Source organism: Vigna radiata, chromosome 5 (assembly GCF_000741045.1).
Source record: "Vigna radiata var. radiata cultivar VC1973A chromosome 5, Vradiata_ver6, whole genome shotgun sequence".
In the NCBI taxonomy this organism is placed as follows: Eukaryota; Viridiplantae; Streptophyta; class Magnoliopsida; order Fabales; family Fabaceae; genus Vigna; species Vigna radiata.
Window position 1 is genome coordinate 30518008 of NC_028355.1, and position 23816 is coordinate 30541823.

Here is a 23816-nt window from a genome sequence, read left to right on the forward strand (position 1 = left end):
TTTGTTACCGTTACCCAATTACAGCCCTTTTGATATCCTTTCATTTTGTTACTGTCTTTCTGTGGCAGGAAACATCCCAGTATAAGCAGGAATGACTCAATATGGCTTGGTTGGATGATTTTTGCCACATGTTGATATTATTAAATCTGTTGCATCATGTAAAGTAATACGGCTTTGTCCCCACTCCAATTCTAGACTTGTTTGATTCAGATGGAGAAACCCAATTCACATGAGAGAAGGCAACGATGCTGCAATCATTCCATGCCCGACATTCTTGAGCTTTTTTATATTCTGAAGATCATCGCAGGTGAAGGTCAAGGTTATTTGGGTGTGCCTCTGCCTTGTCAGATCATGGTTGTTATTGAGTGTCTAACATCATGAGAAGTTACTTGGTTGCCATTAATCATATTTACTGTTCTGAGTAGCTATCTGGGTAATTCATTTAAATGATGTAAGCTTAGAAAAATTTTAAGCCCATTTTATTTGTATTAATTATTAAGATTCCAAAATATTTTTTGTTTTTCATTCTTTTTGGCGTCTTTCCTGTGAGCATGGGGATTTTGACCTAATTTCTTGCGTAGTGAGTGTTTTCAATGTGCATTGCTAGATGCAATGTTCAGTGGTATGAACTGAATATGTGTAATGGAAGCTGATACATTCTATGTGAGATAGGGATATAGCAGTTTAATTATTCTTTTCTCTGTTTCAATCTCTTATGCTGATCATTGGCTGCTTAATAAGTTGTTCGGCTCTTTTTCTGGTTCCCTAAATAATGACATTGTTTTCCTATGAGTAAAATATGGACTTTACATAACTGATTTTAAAATAATTGTTATTTGAATTTTTTTAAATACGGTTTGGCATGAGTTTATTTGATTTTTTTTTCACACCATAAACTTGTGTACTGATTGATTGTGCTTGTGCAAGAATGTCTGTTTCAAATAAAATTAGGGATATATTCTTTAAACATAAATTGTTTATGAAACAGATAACTTCCAGAAGCAGAATATGAAAACAGAATATCACAACAGTAAGATCTGTAATAGTAGAATTCTATGTTTTTATTGAACTTTAAACTGAAAGAGAGAATGTAAAGCTTTAATACACCCAATAATGGTATATTTCACTTAAGGAGCAGATTCCACCAATGATATATTCTGGAACAATATCACCTGGTAAAGGCAGAAAGCATTTCAAAGTAAGAAATGGCAGAAGAACATTGCAGGAAGAGAAAGAGAGAAAGCGTAACAGAATTGTCAGAGGGAATATTACCACACGCATGAATGGCCTCAGAGCACATAATTTTTTAGAAATACATTCTTTCTTTTACACCTCATGCTTTTCCTCAGNCCTTCTCCTTGCTGATTGCTTGCCATGTGTCCTTGTGGTCTAACTAACTTTTCTCCCCTATCCAGCTCAGCATTGTTTTGGGTTTCATTTTCTTTGCACGTTACAATGCTTCCCCCATTTAAGACAACCTTGTCCTCAAGGTTGAAATCTGGAAAAGATTTTTGTATCTCACTTACATCCTCCCAAGTAGCAGCAGCTATATCAAATGAGTCCCATTGAATTAATACTTGCGGAACTGGTTGTGAATTTCTCATAATGATTGGATGAACACATGGACCAACTTCATTAGTTGTAAGGGGCAAGGGTAAATAGGTGTGTGAGGGACTACCCTTAAATGGCTTAAGCAAGGATATGTGGAATACCGGGTGAATTTTAGCAATATCAGGAAGCTTAAGTTTATAAGCAACACTTCCAATCCTGGCTACNACTTNAAATGGACCAAAATACCGCATACTTAGTTTCTGATTTCTCCTTAAGGCAACAGAATGTTGTCTATAAGGTTGTAACTTGACGAGTACCAAATCACCAACATCAAAGTGAAAATCCCTTCGTCTTTTATCTGCTTGTTGTTTCATGTACTGCTGGGCCTTAGCTAGATTAAATTTCAATTGCTGCAGTAGTGTATCTCTAGCTGTGAGCATATCCTGAATAGAAACTGGATCAGTAGAAACAGTTTCATATCTGATGATAGTAGGAGGATCTCTACCATATAAGGCCTTGAAGGGTGACATTCCAATACTCTGGTGCAAAGAAGAATTGTACCAAAATTGGGCCCATGGAAGCATATCATACCACCCTTTTGGATTGTCAAAAACGAAGCATCGAAGATACATTTCTAAGGTTTTATTCAAGACCTCTGTCTGTCCATCCGATTGTGGATGGTATGAAGAACTCATAGCCAATGTAGTACCTTGAGCTTTGAAAAGATGTTGCCAAAAGGAGCTAATGAAAATTTTGTCCCTGTCGGAAACAATGGAACGAGGTACACCATATAATTTCACTATGTTGTTAACAAAAGCTTCAGCAACTATCTTACTTGAATATTCAGCCTTGAGTGGAATGAAATGACCAAACTTGGAGAGTCGGTCTATAACCACCATAATTGTTGAATATCCATGCGACATAGGCAAACAAGTGATGAAATCCATTGCTATATCATCCCAAACATGTACTGGAATTGGCAAAGGCTGAAGTAACCCTGCTGGTAAAGCTTGTTGTACCTTAGCTTGTTGGCAAATTTGACATTCACGAACAAATTTTCGAATCCTCTGTTGCATTCCAGGCCAAAAGAATTGAGAACATATTCTAGCCATGGTTTTTGCAACTCCCGCATGTCCTCCTACCTTTGAAGAATGAAATTCCAATAACACCTGAATTATAATATTCTCCTCGACTGGTAACATGATACGACCCTTCCAAAACAATAACCCATCCTTAATCCTATAATCTTGGGACTGTAACGGATCTGCCAAACATTGATCATATAATTCTTTCAACCTCACATCTTTCTGAATTGCTGCAACCACCACTTTAAACCATTGATTTGTTGGTTCGGACCATGCCATCATAACACTCCGTGATAACGCATCAGCTGGTACATTCTCCTTTCCCGGTTTATATTGAATTGTGAAATCAAAGCCCAAAAACTTCGGTAACCACTGCTGCTGCTCTGGAGTTTGCAAACGTTGTTCTACCAATTCNTTTAAACTCTTTTGATCTNTTTTAATAATAAACTTGTGGCCAATAAGATAGTGTCTAAATTTCGCCAACGCCTCAGTAATCGCATAAAATTCTCGTGTATATGCAGATTGCCTTTGCATTCTCACTGACAATTTCTTTGAGAAATAAGCTATGGGATGATTANCCTGACTTAANACGNCTCCTACCCCCAAGCCAGACGCATCCGTTTCCAAAATAAAAGGAGCGGAAAAATTGGGTATAGCCAAAACAGGTGCTGTAGTGAGAGCTTCTTTCAATTGCGTAAAAGCCTTGGTCGCTGTTTCAGTCCATTTAAAAGCATTCTTCTTCAACAAATCTGTTAATGGAGCTGCTATTTGGGCATACCCCTTGACGAAGCGGCGGTAATAACCTGTAAGACCAAGGAAACCTCTCAGCTGTTTCAGATTAATTGGTCTTGGCCACATTTTAACTGCCTCCACTTTTTTATAATCCATAGCAACCCCAGAACCTGAGAGTGTGTGACCAAGATAATCTATTTCCTCTACTCCAAATGAACATTTGGAGAACTTAGCATATAATTGATGATGCTGTAAAATCTGCAAAACCACTTCTAGATGATGCACATGTTCCTTCAATGATGAGCTATAGACAAGGATATCGTCGAAGAAAACTAAAACAAATTTTCTCAATATTCCTTGAAAAATATGATTCATCAGGCTTTGAAAAGTAGCTGGAGCGTTTGTGAGTCCAAATGGCATGACAAGCCACTCGTAATGTCCATGATGCGTACGAAAAGCCGTTTTATAACAATCCTTCGGATTCAACAAGATTTGATGATGCCCCGATCTCAAATCGAACTTAGAAAAGATTGTTGCACCAAAAAGTTCATCAATTAACTCATCAACAGTAGGTATTGGAAAACTATCCTTTATAGTAATAGCATTCAATGCTCTATAGTCGGTACAAACTCTCCAAGACCCATCCTTCTTTTTAACCAATAGAATAGGTGAAGAAAAGGGACTCTTACTAGGTTGAATAATCCCTTCCTGAAGCATCTCTGTAACAAGCCTCTCAATTTCCTCCTTTTGACTATGAGGATAACGATATGGCTTAACCTTAACTGGATTTGAGCCTTCCAGTAAAGGAATGGAATGATCGTGAGCACGCTGTGGAGGCAAAGTTGAAGGTGTAGCAAAAACAGAACTATATGTATGCAGCAATAATGCAATATCAGGTGCTATAGTCTCAGACAATTCCAACAAAGGAAAAGATTGAATATTGGGGTCCACCATTTGCATGCTATAAACCTCAGCAATGGAATTAGTAGTGACCATTCTGCGGATATGATGCAATTGAGCCTGCATCGGTACATGCTCAACATCCCCTTGCAATGTTACAAACTTACCATTATACAAGAATTTGAGATGCAAAGCTGCATAATCATCCACATGCGGGCCTAACGTTTTCAACCAGTTAGCTCCCAAAATAAGATCTGCACCTGAAATTGGAAGCAAATATACTGGAATTTGGAACACATTCCCTTGAGCATGTAAGTCTAGTTTTTGAATCAACCCTTCTNCTNCCATATAATTGTCGTTCCCAACCATAACTTTGAACATGGGAGCTGGTTCTATAGGCAACTTCAAAAATTTTGCAAGNCGAGGTTGTAGAAAATTATCTGAACTCCCTCCATCCACTAAAACAGTCACAGGGAGCTTGTTAATATAAGCTAAAAATCGAATTGTACCCACCCCAACTCCTCCTTTGAGTGCATTAAGTGATAAATGATGGTCTTCACTTCCAACTTCTTGAGTAACAATCTGGTGATCAAGATCAGGCGGTGGTTCATAATTAGGATCCAACGAATCTTCCTCTAAATTCAAAAACAAATACCGTCGATTTGGGCAGCGATGATTAAATGTAAATTTATCATCACAAAAATAACACAAGCCCTTTTCTCTGCGGAGTTGCATCTCAGCTGGAGATATTTTTTTGACATTATTATTAGTCACGGGTGGAATCNTAGGTTTGGGTAATAATGGTGGAAGACTTGGTTTAACCATTNGTTTGGATTGTTGCNNTGAAGTATGAAAACTCGTTGCAGCCACTGGAGAATAACGTCGAACCGACACTNGCGAAGATTGAATTGTGGGTGAGTANCGATCTTCAAATAACTTCGCCAAGGCTACTGCTCGCATCAAAGAAGTAGGTGTTTGGGCGACCACATCACGTCTAATTTCANCATGTAACCCACTCAAGAAACAATTTAATAAAGCTTCATTAGATAAGCCCATTGATCTGTTTGCCAGTGACATAAACTTCAGNTAATANTNTGAAACCGTACTCNTTTGNTGTAATTTAAACAGCTCTGCCATTGGACAGTCAAAAGGAGATGGACCAAACTGAGATTCCAATGCGCGTGTCAANTCTGTCCANGAGTGAACTGCANACAACCGTTGAAGCATTTGAAACCAAGGCACCACATCGTTTTCGAAATGCATTGCAGCAATGTCTACTCGATCNNCATCAGGGGTATGGTGGTAGTTAAAGAATTTTTCAGCCTTAAAAATCCATTCTAACACCGATGATTGACCATNGAAATNGGGAAATCCCAAGGATATGTCCTTAGCNGGTAANGGAACATGNGAAGAAGCNGCTCCNGAAACGGCACCATNGAACTGAGATTGCGATTTCACTATTAACTCTAAAGATTGTTGCAATTTATCCATACGAGCTTGTGCATCAACCTGAACTTGTTGGGTATGAGCTCGTTGTTCCCTGTCCCGAAGTTCTAGAAGATCCATCAGTTTTCGAAGTTCATCGGAATGACCACGTACTTCAGCCTGTAATTCCTTCAAACGGGTGTTCTCAGCCATGGCGTCAATGAAAGCACCAAATGAAACAGATAACTTCCAGAAGCAGAATATGAAAACAGAATATCACAACAGTAAGATCTGTAATAGCAGAATTCTATGTTTTTATTGAACTTTAAACTGAAACAGAGAATGTAAAGCTTCAATACACCCAATAATGGTATATTTCACTTAAGGAGCAAATTCCACCAATGATATATTCTGGAACAATATCACCTGGTAAAGGCAGAAAGCATTTCAGAGTAAGAAATGGCAGAAGAACATTGCAGGAAGAGAAAGAGAGAAAGCATAACAGAATTGTCAGAGGAAATATTACCACACGCATGAATGGCCTCAGAGCACATAATCTTTTAGAAATACATTCTTTCTTTTACACCTCATGCTTTTCCTCNGNNCTTCTCCTTGCTGATTGCTTGCCATGTGTCCTTGTGGTCTAACTAACTTTTCTCCCCTATCCAGCTCAGNATTGTTTTNGGTTTCATTTTCTTTGCACGTTACAGTTTACTCCAATTTCACAAATATAAATAAGTAATTTCAAGATTATCTGCAACACGAACTGTGATGGGATTATGCTTATATACAGTACATTCCTTTTCTATTTTATCATAGGTAAAAAAAATGGTGAAAAAGGAGATGAATTCTAAAAGGAAATAGAATTGTAGGGTGTATGGAAATATATGAAAAACAAAATAGAAATAGATATGCTTGGTTTAAAAATAATGATAAAATAGTTAAAAAAATATTTATAAACTACATCCATTTTATAATTGATGATCGTTCACGCATAATGAATTATTGTTCCTACAATCACCACTTTGTTTAAGGGATTCTAGTTTAGTGGGGTGAATACTGCGTAAGTCTTCTGGTACTGTTTTCTATTTCTATAAAATTTAGACGTTAATTAATCTAAACAATAAAGACTATTCTTATGCGATAAATAGATACGATAAAAATAATGAAAACAATGAGTATTTGTTTAATTATTATAACATATTCATATGTTGAATTCCACCAAAATTCCATCTCTTTGAAAGAGTTATTTTAGTTACACAAGTATGATACCTTTTCTTTATACTTGGCTTCAAAACTATATTGAGTAAACATATTTTGTTTCTTGTTTCTTCAAGAAATAATGTTGTCTCCTATGAAAAATTTAATATACGGAAATGGAAAGCTTGTCTATGGGTATGTTCACATGAGATGAATTGGAGAGAGTAATTGAATGGATTTGAGGGGATTTAAGGGTGATTTTTTTGTGTTTATTTGAGTAGATTTGAAGGTAATTGAGAGTTGATTTAGAGATAAGTTTGTGAGAATTAGTGTAGGATTTGATTGATGTAACAGTTAAAAAATATTTGTTTAATTTAGAAAATGAAGATTACCAAAATGCCCCTAGGTATTAAAGTAATATAAAATGATATTTGTTAATGTTATATTTAATTGTAAAAATGTTTATTAAGAGTAAAAAAATTAGAATAATTATTAAAAACAAAATTTAAAAATTTAATTAAATTATAATTTAGTGAAATGAATTTTTTTTAAAATGTAGTATTTGTTTGTAATATAATTTAGTTCCAAGTAGTATGAATTTATATATTATGGAAGTGAGATTTATTAATTTTGAATATAGATTAAAAAATACCTCTTGAAGACTTATCAAAATAAAATGAAGATTGACCAAACACCATGAACCTCCAATGGAATGCCACTCATAATTTGTTCACAAGATTGTGAAATTCAAATGTTAAACTTGAAAGCTTCACCCTAATAAACAAAACATGGCAACATAATTAGAAATATATCAATATATTATACAATACTAGAATAAAAAGTTTGTTAAGCATCATATACCTTCAATCAAATTCAAGCAAAGAACCACAAATAACTTGGCTGCCCCTGAATGATAAAAAGCAAAAGAACCACCAAAAATTCCAATGCAAAGAAAAGGTAATTTGCACACTTTCACAACCTTTAGCCACCACCCACCGTACTCTTTCCTACCACCTACAACACAAAACATCAAATTGTTAACAAGCTTTCCCCAAATACAAAAATCAGTTAACTAAATGCTTTCACACTTCATCAACCTTGGCTACTAGTTCCAGGATGCTTTAGATAACTCCTTGAACCGCACCTTCACCAAAGTCCACGAATTACACCAATTGGACGAACTTGACAAAGCTTCACCTCCACAATGTTAACAGCACCTTTACGTACCTCTACTTTCTTCACAACTCCTTCACCTACAACACAAACAAAACACAGGGTTAGGCATCGTCAGCTTTGTATTCTTCACGACCGACGCTGGCAGCAAAGGAGGAATATTCAATCTTCAAGAAGAAGAAGAAGAAGAAGAAGAAGAAGAAGTAGTAGTACACTATGAGAACCGAATACTCAATACTCCCTGGGCGTAACCGAATACAACATCCTTCAGATTCACATGCTAACACGCTCAAATTTCATTTTGTGTAACCGAATACAACATGCTCAAATTTCATTTCGTCACGCGCGTCATTTATGGTTTACCCTGTATCCTATGCATCATCCACCCTCCACCATCCTCCACCTCTGTCACCTTCATGCGGAGGGTTTGTGAAGAAGAAGAAGAAGAAGAAGAAGGTCTGTGAAGAAGAAGAAGAAGAAGGTGTGTAACTGGGTGCGTAACCGAATACGACACCCTACGTAACCATGCCTTACCGAATACGCGCGCTATGAATCAGATCCAGGTCGTGTGTATCTTGTTGTAAGTTGTGTAACCGAATACTCCACCTTTGCAACCAGATACAGGTCCTTTGTGCATGGGTCGAAGGTGTGTATCCGAATACGTTGCATAGGTAACCGAATACGCTGTATCATAAACTCATCACTTTCATTGTTCATCGTTTTCTTCACCTTCACTGGCCTTGCATTCAACTTACCACAGTCGTCTTGATGCCATGAAGTCCTTCTTCCTCGTGATCTGCAACCCTGTAACTCATAAAGAACAACAAAATTCGAATAACAACATACTGGAAAACTAACCTCAGCTTGTGTGTGCAGGAATCTTTCCTGTGTAAAGACTGGCTCAAGCAACCAGGGAATCTCTGCAACCACACCATCCCAATTTACTTTGCTCGTGAATCTACAGTAGCAACACAAGTAACAATGTGTTCAACTTATTGGACGTTGTGTGTTAATATGCAGTGCAAGTGAATGTTGTGTACGTAGTGACGCGGTGAAAGTGGCTAATATTGTAGTTGGGTCTCAGCTGAGAATTCTTTTTAATTAGAGGGGCATTTCGAACAAAGCCGCTTTCATCCCTCAAAATCTCGTCTCATGAACGGGTGAGTGAACACTGTAGCCATCCCACAAATCGCTTCAATTTGTTCTTCGCAATTCATTTGAAGTGAACACGTTAATTTTATAAATCGTCACTCTCCAACTCTAGTAAACAGTAAATTTTGCCGCAAGTGAACACAACCTATATGAACTCTTGTCCAATTAACATCACAAAATCAAGATATCTTATTATTTCTCTTATATTTGTATAATAACTCTTGTCCTATACATATCTACTTTAGCTGTAAATATAATTTTTTCCTGTTTTAAATTTTGTGAAATTATGTCTTAACTATATATTTATCATGACTAATAAAAAGAAAGAATATTCATTAATATGGTAAAATAAAAGTATTTTTAGATGAAATAATTAGATTATTTTTAAATATATAATTCAATTAATTGATGTATTTGTTATTTTATATGAATGAGAGAATTTCATAAAATTATTTGTACATTTATTAATTTTAAATATATTATAAACAAGTTTTTAGTATTTTGCTGACTTTTCAACTCACTCATTTACTTTAAAAGTTGCACTTTAAAAAATGTCTTATTTAATTTCAAAAGAATTATACTTTATTTAAAAACTCAAAATTTAGTTATATTATATTAATTTTTGTATACTTTAAGTTTGACTATGTGTAATATTAATATTCCAAAAACAAATATTGTACTTCATTTAAAAAAATATATATATATAACTATAATATTATTTAAAAATAATAATTTTATCACACTTTTTATTTTATAATTATTTTAATTCCTTTTTAGTAATTATTTTCACTTTTGTTTTTAAAAGAAGAAAACAACAATCGTTTCTATGTTTAATTATAATTAGATTCGGGCCAAAATAGTGGACCATTCTTACATGGGAGTTACTCCCTGTACCTCCCCAATTCCAACCCCTACCCCCCAATTTTTTTTGATTTTTTTTTAAATACAAAATTAATCTTTATGTTTTTTTTTTATTTTTACCGTTTTACACCTATTTACTAAAGTTAACCTACTCTTTTACAGTTTGCCTCAGTCAAAACACANAGACTCAAATTCCTCTCCTTCGTATTCCCACCCCCACCCCCACCAAAGCTTTTGAAACGCTCCTCCTCCAAANNCTCTNTGCAACTCTCACTCTCCCATTTATACGTTAAAAATATATTTAAAAATAATACATCAAAACATATAAATTCCATTATTAAAATATCTAAAAATTAATATAAAAAATAAACTAATAAAACAAATCTTAAAAATGAAATGGGGGGTGGGAGTTAGAATTGGGGAGGTAGAGGGAGTAACCCCCTTCTTACATTCTTATTTCCTCAACGGCCCAAATAAAAAGTCAAACCCCTTATATTCCAACTCTGACCACCAAAACCCTAGCTCTCCTTCCTCTTCCTTTTCTTTTCTGAAAACTCTCTCTCGTTAAACCCTAAAACCTACCTTCGCGCATGGCTTCCGAGAACCTAAACCCCGTCACAGTCACCAAAGCCATAGACGCGCTTCTCAAATGGCGTCGCTCCCAATCGGAGACTCAAAAGCCCAAACTCTTCGATCAAGACGAAGAATTTGTGTACCTCGTCGTAACGCTGAAGAAGATTCCGGCGAAATCTCGCGTTAACCCTTACAAGATCCCTCTCCCACACTCCCTGTTCTCGCAGTTCTCAGAACAGTGTCTCATCCTCGACGACCGGCCCAACAAGGCCCGCGTGACCAAGGCCCAGGCCCAGGCCAAGGTCCAATCCGAGTCCATCCCCATAGCAAAAATCCTGAAGCTGTCAAAACTGGCATCCGATTATCGTGCTTTTGAGGCGAAGCGGAAGCTCTGTGATTCCTACGATTTGTTTTTTGCAGAGAAGAATATTGTCCCGTTGCTTCCTCGGCTACTTGGGAAGCAATTTTTCAAGAAGAGGAAGTTGCCGGTGCCGGTGGATCTGAAGAAGAGTAACTGGAAGGAGCAGGTGGAGAGGGCGTGCTCGTCCGCGATGCTGTTCATGCGGACCGGCACGTGTAGCGTTGTTAGGGTTGCAAAGGTGGGGATGGAGAGAGACTCAATTGTGGAGAATGTGATGGCTGCGGTTGAGGGGATTGTGGAGGTTGTGCCGAAGAAGTGGGGGAATGTGCGGTCGCTGCATCTGAAGCTGTTGGAGAGTGTGGCGTTGCCTGTGTATCAGGTTGTTCCGGATTTGAAGTTGAGGATTGAGGGTGCTAACGAGCAGGCTGAGATAAAAGAGAAGAAGAAGAAGAGGAAAAACGATGAGGAGGTTCGTGAATCGGCAAAGAAGAAGGGGAGGATTCATGAAGTTAGGTATATGGATGAGAATGGTGGTGAGGATGAGATTGAAAATGAATTGACGAGTGATGATGGTGGTGGCGATGACAATGTGGATGAGAAGAGGAAGAGAGGGGTTTCGAGTGTGTTGAATGGTGAGAAGAGGTTGAAGAAATCGTCTGGTGTCAAGGAGAAGAGGAAAAAGGGGAAGAGTGAAAGTGAGTTGGTTGCTGAGGATAAGGAATCTAGTGCCAAGGACAAGAAGAAAAAGGTGAAGAGTGGGAGTGAATTGGTTATTAGGGATGAAGAATCTGGCGTGAAGAAGACGAAGAAAGGGGAATTGAAGAAGATGAAAACAGGGGAAGTGAAGGTGAAGGCAGTGAAAAGTGTGAAGGCTAAGAAAAGTAAGAAGGCCTAGTGAGTTGGATGATGTTGTCTATTAGCGATTGATGTAAGAAATCGTTGCTTGTTGGGGGCCCTGTGCTAACCTGTTGTGGTGGTGTTTGTTGAGTCCCCAGCTGCATTTTTGTTTCTGACCCTGTATTAGGGCGTTTGTGTTTTCTGTTGGTTTGATTTGTTATTTTCTAGTTCAAAATTTCAACAGTTGAGGTTTAAAATGATTGTTAAATGGGTAAGGTCAGAGTGTTGCATCCCGGCAAGTAAGTTTAATATACTTGAGTCATTAGATATTGCTTGTTGGAGATCGATTTAGAAGATGAAATTATTTAGATATTGCAAATTTTTGGTTTCAATATTAATGAAAGTATCAAGGACATTTGGAAGGAGAATGTTGAGAACAAATTGGAGCTTTCAGTGAGGTGACTGCTTAAATTTGCTGTTTTCCTTTTGTTTTCAAGATTTTAACCTTAAATTTTGCCTCTTAGTTTTTTGGTAGTAGATACCCATTTTTGTTGAAATATTTTTATTGAAATTCTACGTGTTAGGTTCCGTTTTTCATTTCTTGAATGCTAAGATTAGTGGAAAATGTCTAGTCTGAAACTATCTATTTAGCTGTACTTGAGGGTACTAATAATTGAACAGCTATTAATTTTACAGAGCAATGGGTAAAACAACGCCTGTTTTAAAATCACTCATATAATTAGGATGTATTAATCATGTCTGTTTGTAATAAGGTTTGGGATCAGACTGACATTGTTCTTTGTATTCACGTGTCTTTATACTCTTGTATTTGGAGACCATTTCTCTATCAAATAGATTTAACACACATTCAAACGTATTTTCTTGTGGTAACTCGTTCCTTTTAAATTGTACATTCTTGGTTATCTTCTTCCAACTTCAGTACTGTGCTACCATATTTCTCTAAAATTATAGCTTCTCATAAAATCATCTGTGTAGTTAGGTTCCTTATACGTAGTTGGGGATCTCATCAAAGGGTTTAGTCAGAAGCAACAAATAAAACCTGTGACCTTTTGCACTTAGTTTGGATTTGGATTTGGGTTCTGACGCTAGTGATAATTAGTGTTATACAAGTTAGCTAAAAGCTGCTCTTATTCATATTTTTTAAATTCTTTAAATCAATCTTATAATTCTCAACTATTAGTGTAAGATTGGAACTATGATCTCTCTCTGACTCCTTTCTATCTTTTTGAAATTTATAAAGTATTCTAAAATAAAGTTAACATGAGGCAATGGCATTGGAAGGCAAACATTAGGCTTTAATCGGGTAGTTTTGAATGTTTTTTTACTTCCCTGAAAGTTTCTGCATTAAGCATGATTTTTATTCTTTTAGCCAAGGAACTACATCGTTCTCTGTTCTCTCTTTCATTCTCTTTTGATGCTCATCTGTTGGGAGCAAAAGGTTCGACATTTTAAATGGTTCCTTAATTACGAAGTTCTAGTGTTATTTTTCACCCTAAAAAGTCCGTTGTTCAAAGAGATAAACACTTTACCTAAATTCACAAGTCTGAATGAGATATTTCATGAATAAGTGGACCTATTAGCAGTTTTGTGATATAATACTTATAATAATGAGGAAGAGATTATATGATCAATAACTATTTATGAGTAAAATACAAAAAAGACGTAAACGAGTGGCATAGACCATTTTGTATATTCTTGTTGGGCTGCTATGTGCCACGGGGTATATTCCGTTGAATCCTGATCTCTTCTTCTGATGTGATAGTTGATGGTTTGAAATGGATAAATCCATAGGTGGCTAAAACGATTACAAGTATATCCTGTATATACAGAGAATCGGTGGAGTGGAATGAATCATAATTTTCATTTTATTATTTGACATGACAGAATAAAACAAAATTATCATTTGTTTTCATTTTTCTGGATGAAGATATACAAGTTTTATTACTTTCATTTTATATTCTGTGTTTTGGATTCTATCCAGTAATACTATACAATTTGAGCAGTTCATCCTTGTAGAAATGAGGTTCAGCCATCCTATCCAACAGTTGTCTCGTCAATTCCTTATCAAGAGCTGCAAAGGCAGTCAAAATTCTTCGTGTGTGCTGCGCATGTAGATTGGCCACGTCAAATCTTGTCCAAGAGTGATCATCTTCTTAATAAGTACACTTTAAACCTAACTCAATCTCACAAAATTAACTTGTAAAAAAAGATTTATATTCATTTATATATTATAAACTGATTTTATCTCTGATATTAATATTAAACATCCATTTTGGTTTCTCTGTCAAAAGCCGTATTTGCAGGGACTGATAAGTGATTTTTTCTTTGTCAACAGTGGTGGTAATGTTGGAAAGGCAATTCAGAAGACCAAGAGTGATGATGATGAGTGTTTTGGTATTGCACCAAGTTTAAAGTTTAAACGTCTAGCCATTGATGAACTAACCCTTTTGTTCCCTTTCCAATTGTGGGCGGCTTCGGTACACATGGCACTGCCACAACCCACGCCACGTGCTTCAACCTTGTCGTTTTAGGCTTTTGCTCAATGTTTTTAGCAAAAACGACATAAAGGTTACCATCAACAAAAAGAAGAATGACTGAAACTACAGTGTATACCAGATGATGATATGCTCATCAACACCACAGAGCCTCCTTAGTGGTTTCAGATAGGCACGACATCACTCTCATTAATTAGTCAAATTTTCATTATGTATATCTTTGAATGGAAAGTAACCGTATTTGCATGTTATAGACAATGGATTTAGTTTTTAGGTGCACCAAGTGAATTAGACTTTTCAAATATCAATAAAATATATAAATAAAGCTATTGGCTTTGGATGCATAACCATGTTCTTATTATTTTTCCTTATGTCCAAAATTGGAAATTGGACACCGTGTCATAACTTTTTACTTTAAAAACACTTTTTTTGTACGCGCTTTTAGTAGTGCTGCTTTTTTATCAGAACTAGAGTTTTGTTTTCTTAAGTTAAGCTAATATTTATTACAGACATTTATTCTGCATATTACCAGTGTTTAGTTGTATGCAGTCAGTCTATATATAATCATGCTTTTAATTCCTAATATTAAGTCAGTCCAAATCACAAGGGTTGGCAGAACACAAAAACTAATATCAGAAGCATTAATATGCACTTGTGTGTGTAATGAATCAAGCCTGAATCAAAAGCAAAATACCTTTTACTGCATCAAAACATGATTTAGTTGTTACTTAAACAAGTAAACATCTATTATATATTGTAGTGATATCATTAGCCATCTGGGGTTGCTGGTGTATATGTTAGAGTAATCATTATTTAGAAGTCAAATACAATACTGACTATCACATCAAACGTGTCAGCAATGTGCACCTTAGGATCACTGGTATTCATCCTTAGGCACACAAATGTAAAACTCTAATTTTAATTCAACAACTGTAACTAAAATGCACTAGAGATTTCATAAAAAATTTATTCTAAATATTATTCATGGTTGGCTACACAAATACTGCATTGACTCATGATTACTTTGAAATAAATCATCATTATTATGATTTATGGCAGTTTAGTTTGTCTGACACTGTTGGTGCTGTCACATTCCAGAATCTAGATCTTGCTTAAACCAAGATTCTTTTGGCCTAAAAGCACCAAACTGTGTATTGGATGCCAGTTTCTGATTGACCAACATGGAAAATCAACCCATTTTATCATTAGATTATATTAGATATTGGGAAGTTTGATCTGTGCTAGCTAAGATTCTGCACTGTTCTCAAGAAATATCCAAGTGCATAAGAGAGTCTTATTAGTATGTGTGTGCCTTTTATTTTGTTGAGTGATAACTTTAAGTAGTGGTGTGGCAGTCTTTCACCAAATTTATCAGAACGTTGAACATGGTTCACATTTCTAACATGAAATTTTATTCTGGACTTTGTATGCACTAATATAATAGAGCCATGGCCTACCTTCTTTGACAAAACTATAACAACTGTTCCTCGTCCCATCTTGATAATGCTCGCATGCAAATGGTAGGTCTGGAGTAATTAAGACAAGTACATTGATGTTGAGTTTGTCTTCATATTTGGAACTGTTGTGTCACCTAGCTCAGACCATGGTTTGGTTTTTTGAGCAGTACACATGTTTAAAATTTTTATAACCTTGTATTCAGGATATTTTTTCATCCACATAGTATCAAACAGGTTATGTTCAATATTTAAAATGAGCATTTCTGTCTAAATATTTTCTTGTTTTTAACAGCTCACCAAGCCAATATTCTTGAATCTTTATGGCAAATGAAGTTCTACTGTTTATCATAAATAGGTCAACTCTAGTAAAATGTATAGTACACCTGCCAAATTTTGGATCCTTATACTGATAGCATGTCAGAAAAGATATATTCAGTCCAACGTTTAACTAACAGCCAGTTCCTTACCAAATTGCAGCATTATATGCTACCTTTTCTCTTCTTTTATACATATAAAAGATAACGTGATTAACTATGATTCAAATCTATTTTAAGAGAACTCATTTATTCGTGTTTGATAATGATGAGTCTTTTCAGAAAGAATTACGAGAAAAATAATACCAATCAAATGAAATATTAACTTCATTTATACATAAAAGATTGATATTATCTTCAATTTAAATCTACAAAACAATAAATTTAAATTTTATCTTTATATAATATTTAATTTTTTATTCTTTTTAATGTGAGATATATACTTATTCTTAAATTTTTCCAAATAACATGTTTAATATTGTCTCAAAATTTAATATCTACAAAAGAAAAAAGAAAAAAATAAATAAGTGTTCTTATTTTGAGAATATATATATTTTTGAACATTTCATTCTTGTGTCACTAGTGCACAAATAGCGTTAATGTTACGCGTTTAACCTCTAATCAAACAAAATGACCGGTGACAGTTTTGTATACAAAAGTACTCTATAAACTTTGGCTATAAGGGGTCCCCAACGTCACATACCATTTAGACATCGGTTGTCCCTCCATTGGATGTCAAATAGTCTGCCAAAAGGCAATGTTTCATTGTTTTTAGACGTCCACTACCTCTTCCCCCGATATCAAATACCATTTACACGTCGAGTGCCCCTACATTGGATATCATGCGAAAAGGAACTCAAAAGGCACTGTTACATTGCATTTAGACATTTGTTGTCTCTCCCTAGATGTCAAATACCATTTAGACGTTGGGTGCCCCCTCCGCGAACGTTAAAAAGGACCGAAAATGCCTCATTTTAAGCGTCAAAAATTATTTTTAATTAACTGACACATCGCCTATGGTGGGGCATCGACGTCAAATACCATTTAGACATTGGCTACAAGAGGGAACAACGTCATATCCTTTGTTTCTCACCAACCCAGAACGCGAAAGCCAGTTACGCGTTTTATCTCTGCCACTATGTTCATCTTCTTCCTCTTGCTTTCTTCGTTTCGCCATTAATGTTAAGGTGTGTTTTCTGTCACTTTTCACTGTTTTAAAATCATTTTGCACTGATTATATTAGGTTTAAAATCATTTGTACCGATTAAAATTTGTTTTCGTTGGCTTTTGGTGTAGTTATTGTGTGCGAGTTCGCGGGCCTCCGTGGTGATGTTTTCCCTCTCCATTGCTTACTTGTGCCCATTCTACATTGTTTGTGCCCATTCTCTTTCGGTAATTTTCATTTTCAACCATTGAACAAGGTTAGTATTTTGGTTCATTATTTGTTATTAGTTATAGGATATGATATTGAATATTGGTTATTGGTTATGAGTTATTAGTTGGATATGTGAATTTTAGTTTTGAGATGTAATTGGTTATTGAATATATAATTTTTAGTTATTGGATATTGGTTGTCAGTGATGTGATTTTTAGTTTGTGTTACACATTGTGTCTTGAGTATGTATGAATGATTGATTAAGTTTGATGTGTCAATTATGATTGTATTATGAAATCATTAAATGAAACTTAATTCCCGTTTGAGATTTAACACAAATCATTAAAATTTTAATCATTTTATTAATTTTTGAATTGTCTGGGAAAATTATTTTTCATAATTTGTTATAACATATATGTTGGAATTTATGGGTAAGTTTGATAAAATTTCAGTTCAAATTATTTGTATTGTTCTCCATATGCATATTTGATTGTGATCATTTGTGATCACTTTCATTTCATGTATTTCGGAGACCAATGCGAAATATTGTCGAAATATTATCATGTTAGACTTCTCTGCATGTGTGTTAGCAAATTATGAAAAATATCTTTTCCAAATGGGTAGGGCCTAACCTTGTGAGAGTTAAAAAATTGAGCGTGATGAAGTTTGTTACGAACATAGTATGGATCGAAGCTGGATGAATGAACGTCGCATCAGTCAAGAATATGAAAAGGAAGTTTTAGAGTTCTTGTAATATGTTGAACAAAACACAAACTCTGTGAACGGGACATATTTTTTTCCTTGCGTTAGTTGTCTTAATCAAATATTTCAAGACTTAGACAATATGTGTGACCATCTATTCATGTTCGGTATGATGAGAACTTATATCGTTTGGACTTGACATGGAGAAGTACTAGACAACCCTACAACGTTACGAGGAACAAATTATGTGGAAGAATGGTTAAGTGATCATTTAGAGGACATGATACATGATGTTGGTGAAGAAAATTTTGGAAGAGCTAATTTGTATGATTCTCTTAAGAATGATTCAAAGCAAGAGTTGAATATAGGATGCTCTAACTTTACACATCTGTTTGCAACTTTGAATTTATTTAGTTTAAAAGTAAGGAATGGATAAACCGACAAAAGTTTCACAGAGTTGTTGGAGTTGTTGAAGGAGATGTTTCTAGAAAATAACATTTTACCTATCTGTAATTACAAGGGGAAGAAAATTTTATGTCCAATGGGTCTGAAATATCAAAAGATACATGTTTGTTCTAATGATTGTGTTTTGTATATAAAGGAGTTTGCTTCACTAAATGATGTGATACTTGCCTATAATACCCAGGTTGAAATGGTTATTTTTTTTGTTAAAGAAGATGCAAAGAACCTTAAATGTCACGTTGGTGGAAGAAAGTGCGTCCAAGTTGTACAAAGGACCAATAGAATTGTACTGGGATTTAAGAGTATTTAGCCTCCAATGCCATGTGTCAGTATATATTAATCTAAATGATGCACTGGAGATCATTGGGGGAGACAGGATGTTGAATATTTCAATCTTTCAACTATAATGCATGTAAGATATTTCATTGTCTTCCATACTAATTATATTTACATTATTAGTTTCTAACAACTTAACTTTCTTGTTATAGGTACATAGAGATTGTCATAGTGGACCAAGGTCGGTCTTCCATGTACGAATTTGGTGAATCTCAGACCATCCAACCTTTTGGTAACACACTTGAGACCAAACAAAATTATTTGCAAACATGGATGACTGAGTCAAATAAAAACATGTACCTTATGCCATACATTGATGGGTATGTGTTACAAAATGTAAAATTTGATTAAAGTTTACTTAATTAGTCCACTAACTATTTATGATTCATGATAGGTCTCATTGGCAACTAATGGTCATCATTCTAAGATAATGCAAAATTTTATGGTTTTATTCCTTGCAGAGGAAGATGAAAAATGACTTGAAATCCATGCTACAAGCATAAGTGTTTCTCTTTTTATGTTTCAAATGTTACAAATCCATGTTGACTTTAAATTTTTATGATCAATATAGTTATATTAATATTACCCTATGTTTTCAATGTAAATAGAGTTATGGGTAAACCCAGAGGTCAGCTAGTTAAAATCATATATCCAAAGGTTGTAACTGATTTATAGTTCTTATTCATTTTCCATGTTATTGTATGATCTACATGTGTGACTATTTAGTTTGTCATTTTAGTGTAACAAACAACTAGATTCATGGAGATGTGGCTACTATGTCATGTCTTGGATTAAAACCATCATTCGAGCAGACATTATAGATGACTGAATTGAGGTAATGATATTTACCTTCCACACATTACAAATCAAATTCAACTTTCAACATATGCAAACATAATGAATTTGACTTAATTTTGCAACGCTTCAAGAATACATCACCTATACGAGAGGAGAATATTAAGATACGACAAGAGTGAGAATCTTATCTTCTGCAGATATGGACTTAAGAACAATTTTATTGTTGTTGAATACATTAATTTACTTAAGTTTAATTTTAAGTTTAAGTTTTGATAGTTTAAGTTTTGCATTGCTTTTTAGATTGTCTAGTAGAATAATCACTTCGAACGCAAAAAATATATAATTTTGTGATGTGTTGGGAACATTTTTCTGTATTTCAATTATGGTTTTAATGTAAAAACAAATTGATTTTTTTTAAAAAAAAAAACAACTGGAATGTCGGTTAGTGTCAAAACCAACATCTAATGACGTTTGTTAAGACACATCCGACATCTTATTCCTTCCAGTGGCTCTTCCACATTTTCATGCTTAGCGAGGCAGAGGTGCGCTCAGAGCAGCTTAATGTTGGTGTACACAATGTTCGAGATCTAGCCACATGTAACCGCCGTCTAATGACTTCCAATCACTAATCCGACATCAATTTCACGTCTCCCAATATAATATCAGGATTAAATTAGATGTTGAATGTCTAAAATAACAGACGTCAAAAGCCTTTTTTAAGGTGATGTGTTCTTGAGATATTTTTGTCTTGCATATCACCTTATCCAAACTCCAAACAAGCATAATGTGAAAAGACCTTCCATCCTAGTGCAAGAAGTTTATAAGCAATTAATATCATTGAATGTGATACTTGTAAAAGTTAACGATTTTTGATGGATATTTTATACAAATAGGTATGTATTAACTAGTTTATAAACCATAATGACCTATGACCTATCATCGCTTTATTAGCTGGTTTAGAGACACATTTTTTTTTTAAGTTTCAAGTTATTAAAATATATCGTTTTTTCTCCTTTAAGATGTCTTGTTCTCAAATATTACAGTAAATTTATATAATAATAATAATAATAAAATAATAATAATAGTATTTGAATACACTTTTTAAAAAAAATAAAAAAACGATTATTTTTTCATAAGAAAAAGAAAATATTAAATATATTTTTTCAAAAACGAAATTAATTTGTGTAAAAACTAATTTGCAGAATTTCATATAATTTCTCTAAAATTATAGTTTTAAGCTGTGCATAAACTAATTAAAACTTACCGAAATCTCATTTTATTTTTTTGTAAAAGTGTTTAAAATAATTTTATCAAAATATATTTCGTAAGAAAAATTTATTGATTAGCTTATTTATATATTTATTTCTAAAACATGGTTAAGAATTGGAACTTAGGTTGCTAGGTGAAGATTTTTTGGAGTTTATTTGATGAGAATGATAATTAACATTTGTTTGCAATGTTTGCCAATATTAAAAAGCATGATGAAACTAGCACAGAGAATTTAAAACCTTATTTGCATTAGGGAATCATTTCTTGGCAAGGAAAAAAAAAATAATGATACTTTGAAAATATTTTTTTGACAACATTTTAACATAATTTATATGTTATTCTATGATTAGTCCAAAATTACTTCACAATCAATAATAATAATCATAAACATCAATCACAGAATGACACATAAATGATATTAAAATATTGTTCAAAAAATATTGTCAAAATATTACAATGAAAGTTTTGAGATGTTAATTACCCCTTTTTCTTGTTGTTCTTGTTCTTCAAAAGAAAACTCACTATTTCCATGGTGACATTTATGGCACACACGTGACCCTCTCACCCAAATTCAATACCTAAAAATGGAGAACCTGCATTTACCTAACCACAAAAATAAAATTGAAATAGTCAAAATTTCCACCAATTGCCTCATATGCTAAAGTTGTCATCAAATTCCCTAATCTCTACTATTCATTGTTTTTACATGATTGTGATATCTCACACGTTTTTGTCCCTCTTTTCAACTATTATTATTGTTTTTATATTAAATAATAATATTTTAACAATATTCTTTATAATATTTTAAAATTGTTTACGTGTTATTCTGTGATTGGTTCATATTAATGTTTATAGTTATTATTATTGATTATAAAGTAATTTTAGACGATTTACATAATGACACGTAAATGATTTTAAAATGTTATCAAAGTATTATATTACTTACATCCAATTTTCTTCTCTCCCTGTTAATGGATTGAATTTGAAAACCTTCTTAGCAGGAATTTGTCAATTAAGTTGACTTGGAGGAACACTCAAAAACAACTTCCATTCTCAATCAAATTCACGTGTGCCTCTATCTTCGTCACCATCATAGACCAAACCTAGCTATTCTTTCACAGCATATATCAACCAACTTTCTTTTTTTTCTTCCAATCTTCTAATCATAATCCTATCCTTAAACACCTTCCATTAATTAATTACTGCAATTTCATATATAACATCTCTTTTTAATATCTCACATCACTTACATATAAAAACTATATTTTAATATATAATGATCTTATAATCTTATTTCACCCATGCTTATTTTTTTTACAAATTATAAGATATGAATGACACACTTTTGATTGGATTTCTAACAGGGAGGTATTTCTTTTTCACTGTTACTATAGACATGTTACTTTTTTTGCATTACATTGTAAGTTCGATAAATGTAGCACTCACAACTTATTTTATCTTCAATTATTGAATATATATATATATATATATATATATATATATATATATATATAATGCATATTTTTTACATCTACCTTCAAAGGCATGATGAGGTATTTAACATGTAAGAAGGGTTAAAATAAAGGTTGTATACTTCACACTCGTCATTTCATCTACCACAAAAACATCTTATTTAATTTCTTCATAAGTTTATTCAATTAAAATAAGAGTATTTAATAAAGAAATTTATTCCATTAACTTGATTTTTTTTTAGTAAAAATAGCATGACACACGTTGACATTCATTTGACACATTTAACAATGATAAAATATTTTTAAAAGAGTGAATTTTTATAATTTTTTGAAAAAAAGAAAGTAAAAAATAAAAAAATAGTCATGTAAAAAAGTTATATATGTCATAATATTATTTTTATTTTTCATTTTTATCTTCAATGCTAATAAGAACCACCGTCCCCTTCTCTCCTCCAATTCAACAAAACCTTGCAATATTCATTCTAATTTTAGAATTTGATTTTTTGAAAAATCCTTAATAACTCAAAATTAACTAAAAAAGTATGATTGTAATTACTTTATATATATATATATATATATATATATATATATATATATATATATATATATATTAACTTAAAAGTGGAAAAGGTTATTGTCCATAATTTAGCTTAAAAGTTGCTATACATAGTGCATTTTTTATTTAAGAAATTGGATTTGTAAAAAGTATGTTTAATTTTAAATGGAAACGAAAGGTTTTCTAGTTAACCTCATAGTAGGTTTAAAATTTCATAAAATAATTATAATTGGTTGATGAAAGAAAAAAACGCAATAGTAAGGGGTTGGTTTTTATCCCGTTCCCAAGAGTTGCTCCAAATATACTATCTAAATTTTATTCTCAAAATAAGGATAAATTTAAAATATTCTACAAAGGGCTAGAGAAATTCTTATTTAAGAGAAAACATCATATAGGGCCATATCTATCCCTCAATTAGGAATATACTTTATATCTTAAAAAAGGTAAATTAAAAAGTTATTGAACGCTGCTTTAGAATGTTTTTAAGGGTGTTTTACAAAATAATTTTTCTTATATTAACTAGAAATAAAGTCAAATTATAATATATAAATAGAGTGTATTGATTTTGTAAAATTGGATTAGACTTAAATCTTACTTTTTAATATTATATCAGAGCTATACTTATTAGACTTAAAATTCACTTTTTTTAATAATTACTATTTTTCAATTATTTTAATCTAGTAAAAAAATCTTTAGCATGTGTTGAACA

At 33.5% G+C, this 23816-nt stretch overlaps 2 protein-coding genes across 2 annotated transcripts in view; both read left to right on the top strand.

Annotated features, from left to right (window-relative positions):
• Positions 1–709, top strand: part of LOC106762894 (protein RRNAD1) — a 28468-nt gene extending 27759 nt beyond the window's left edge. The window contains exon 13 of the mRNA XM_014647007.2: positions 69–709. The gene's annotated coding sequence lies outside the window, so the exon portion shown is untranslated. The remainder of the gene's footprint in view (positions 1–68) is intronic.
• A 9889-nt stretch (positions 710–10598) lies between these two features.
• LOC106759967 (ribosomal L1 domain-containing protein 1) lies at positions 10599–12260 on the top strand. The gene has a single exon (XM_014643375.2). It carries the CDS (start codon positions 10670–10672, stop codon positions 11906–11908), a length of 1239 nt encoding a protein of 412 aa, XP_014498861.1. The 5' UTR covers positions 10599–10669; the 3' UTR covers positions 11909–12260.
• Positions 12261–23816: the final 11556 nt, after the last annotated feature.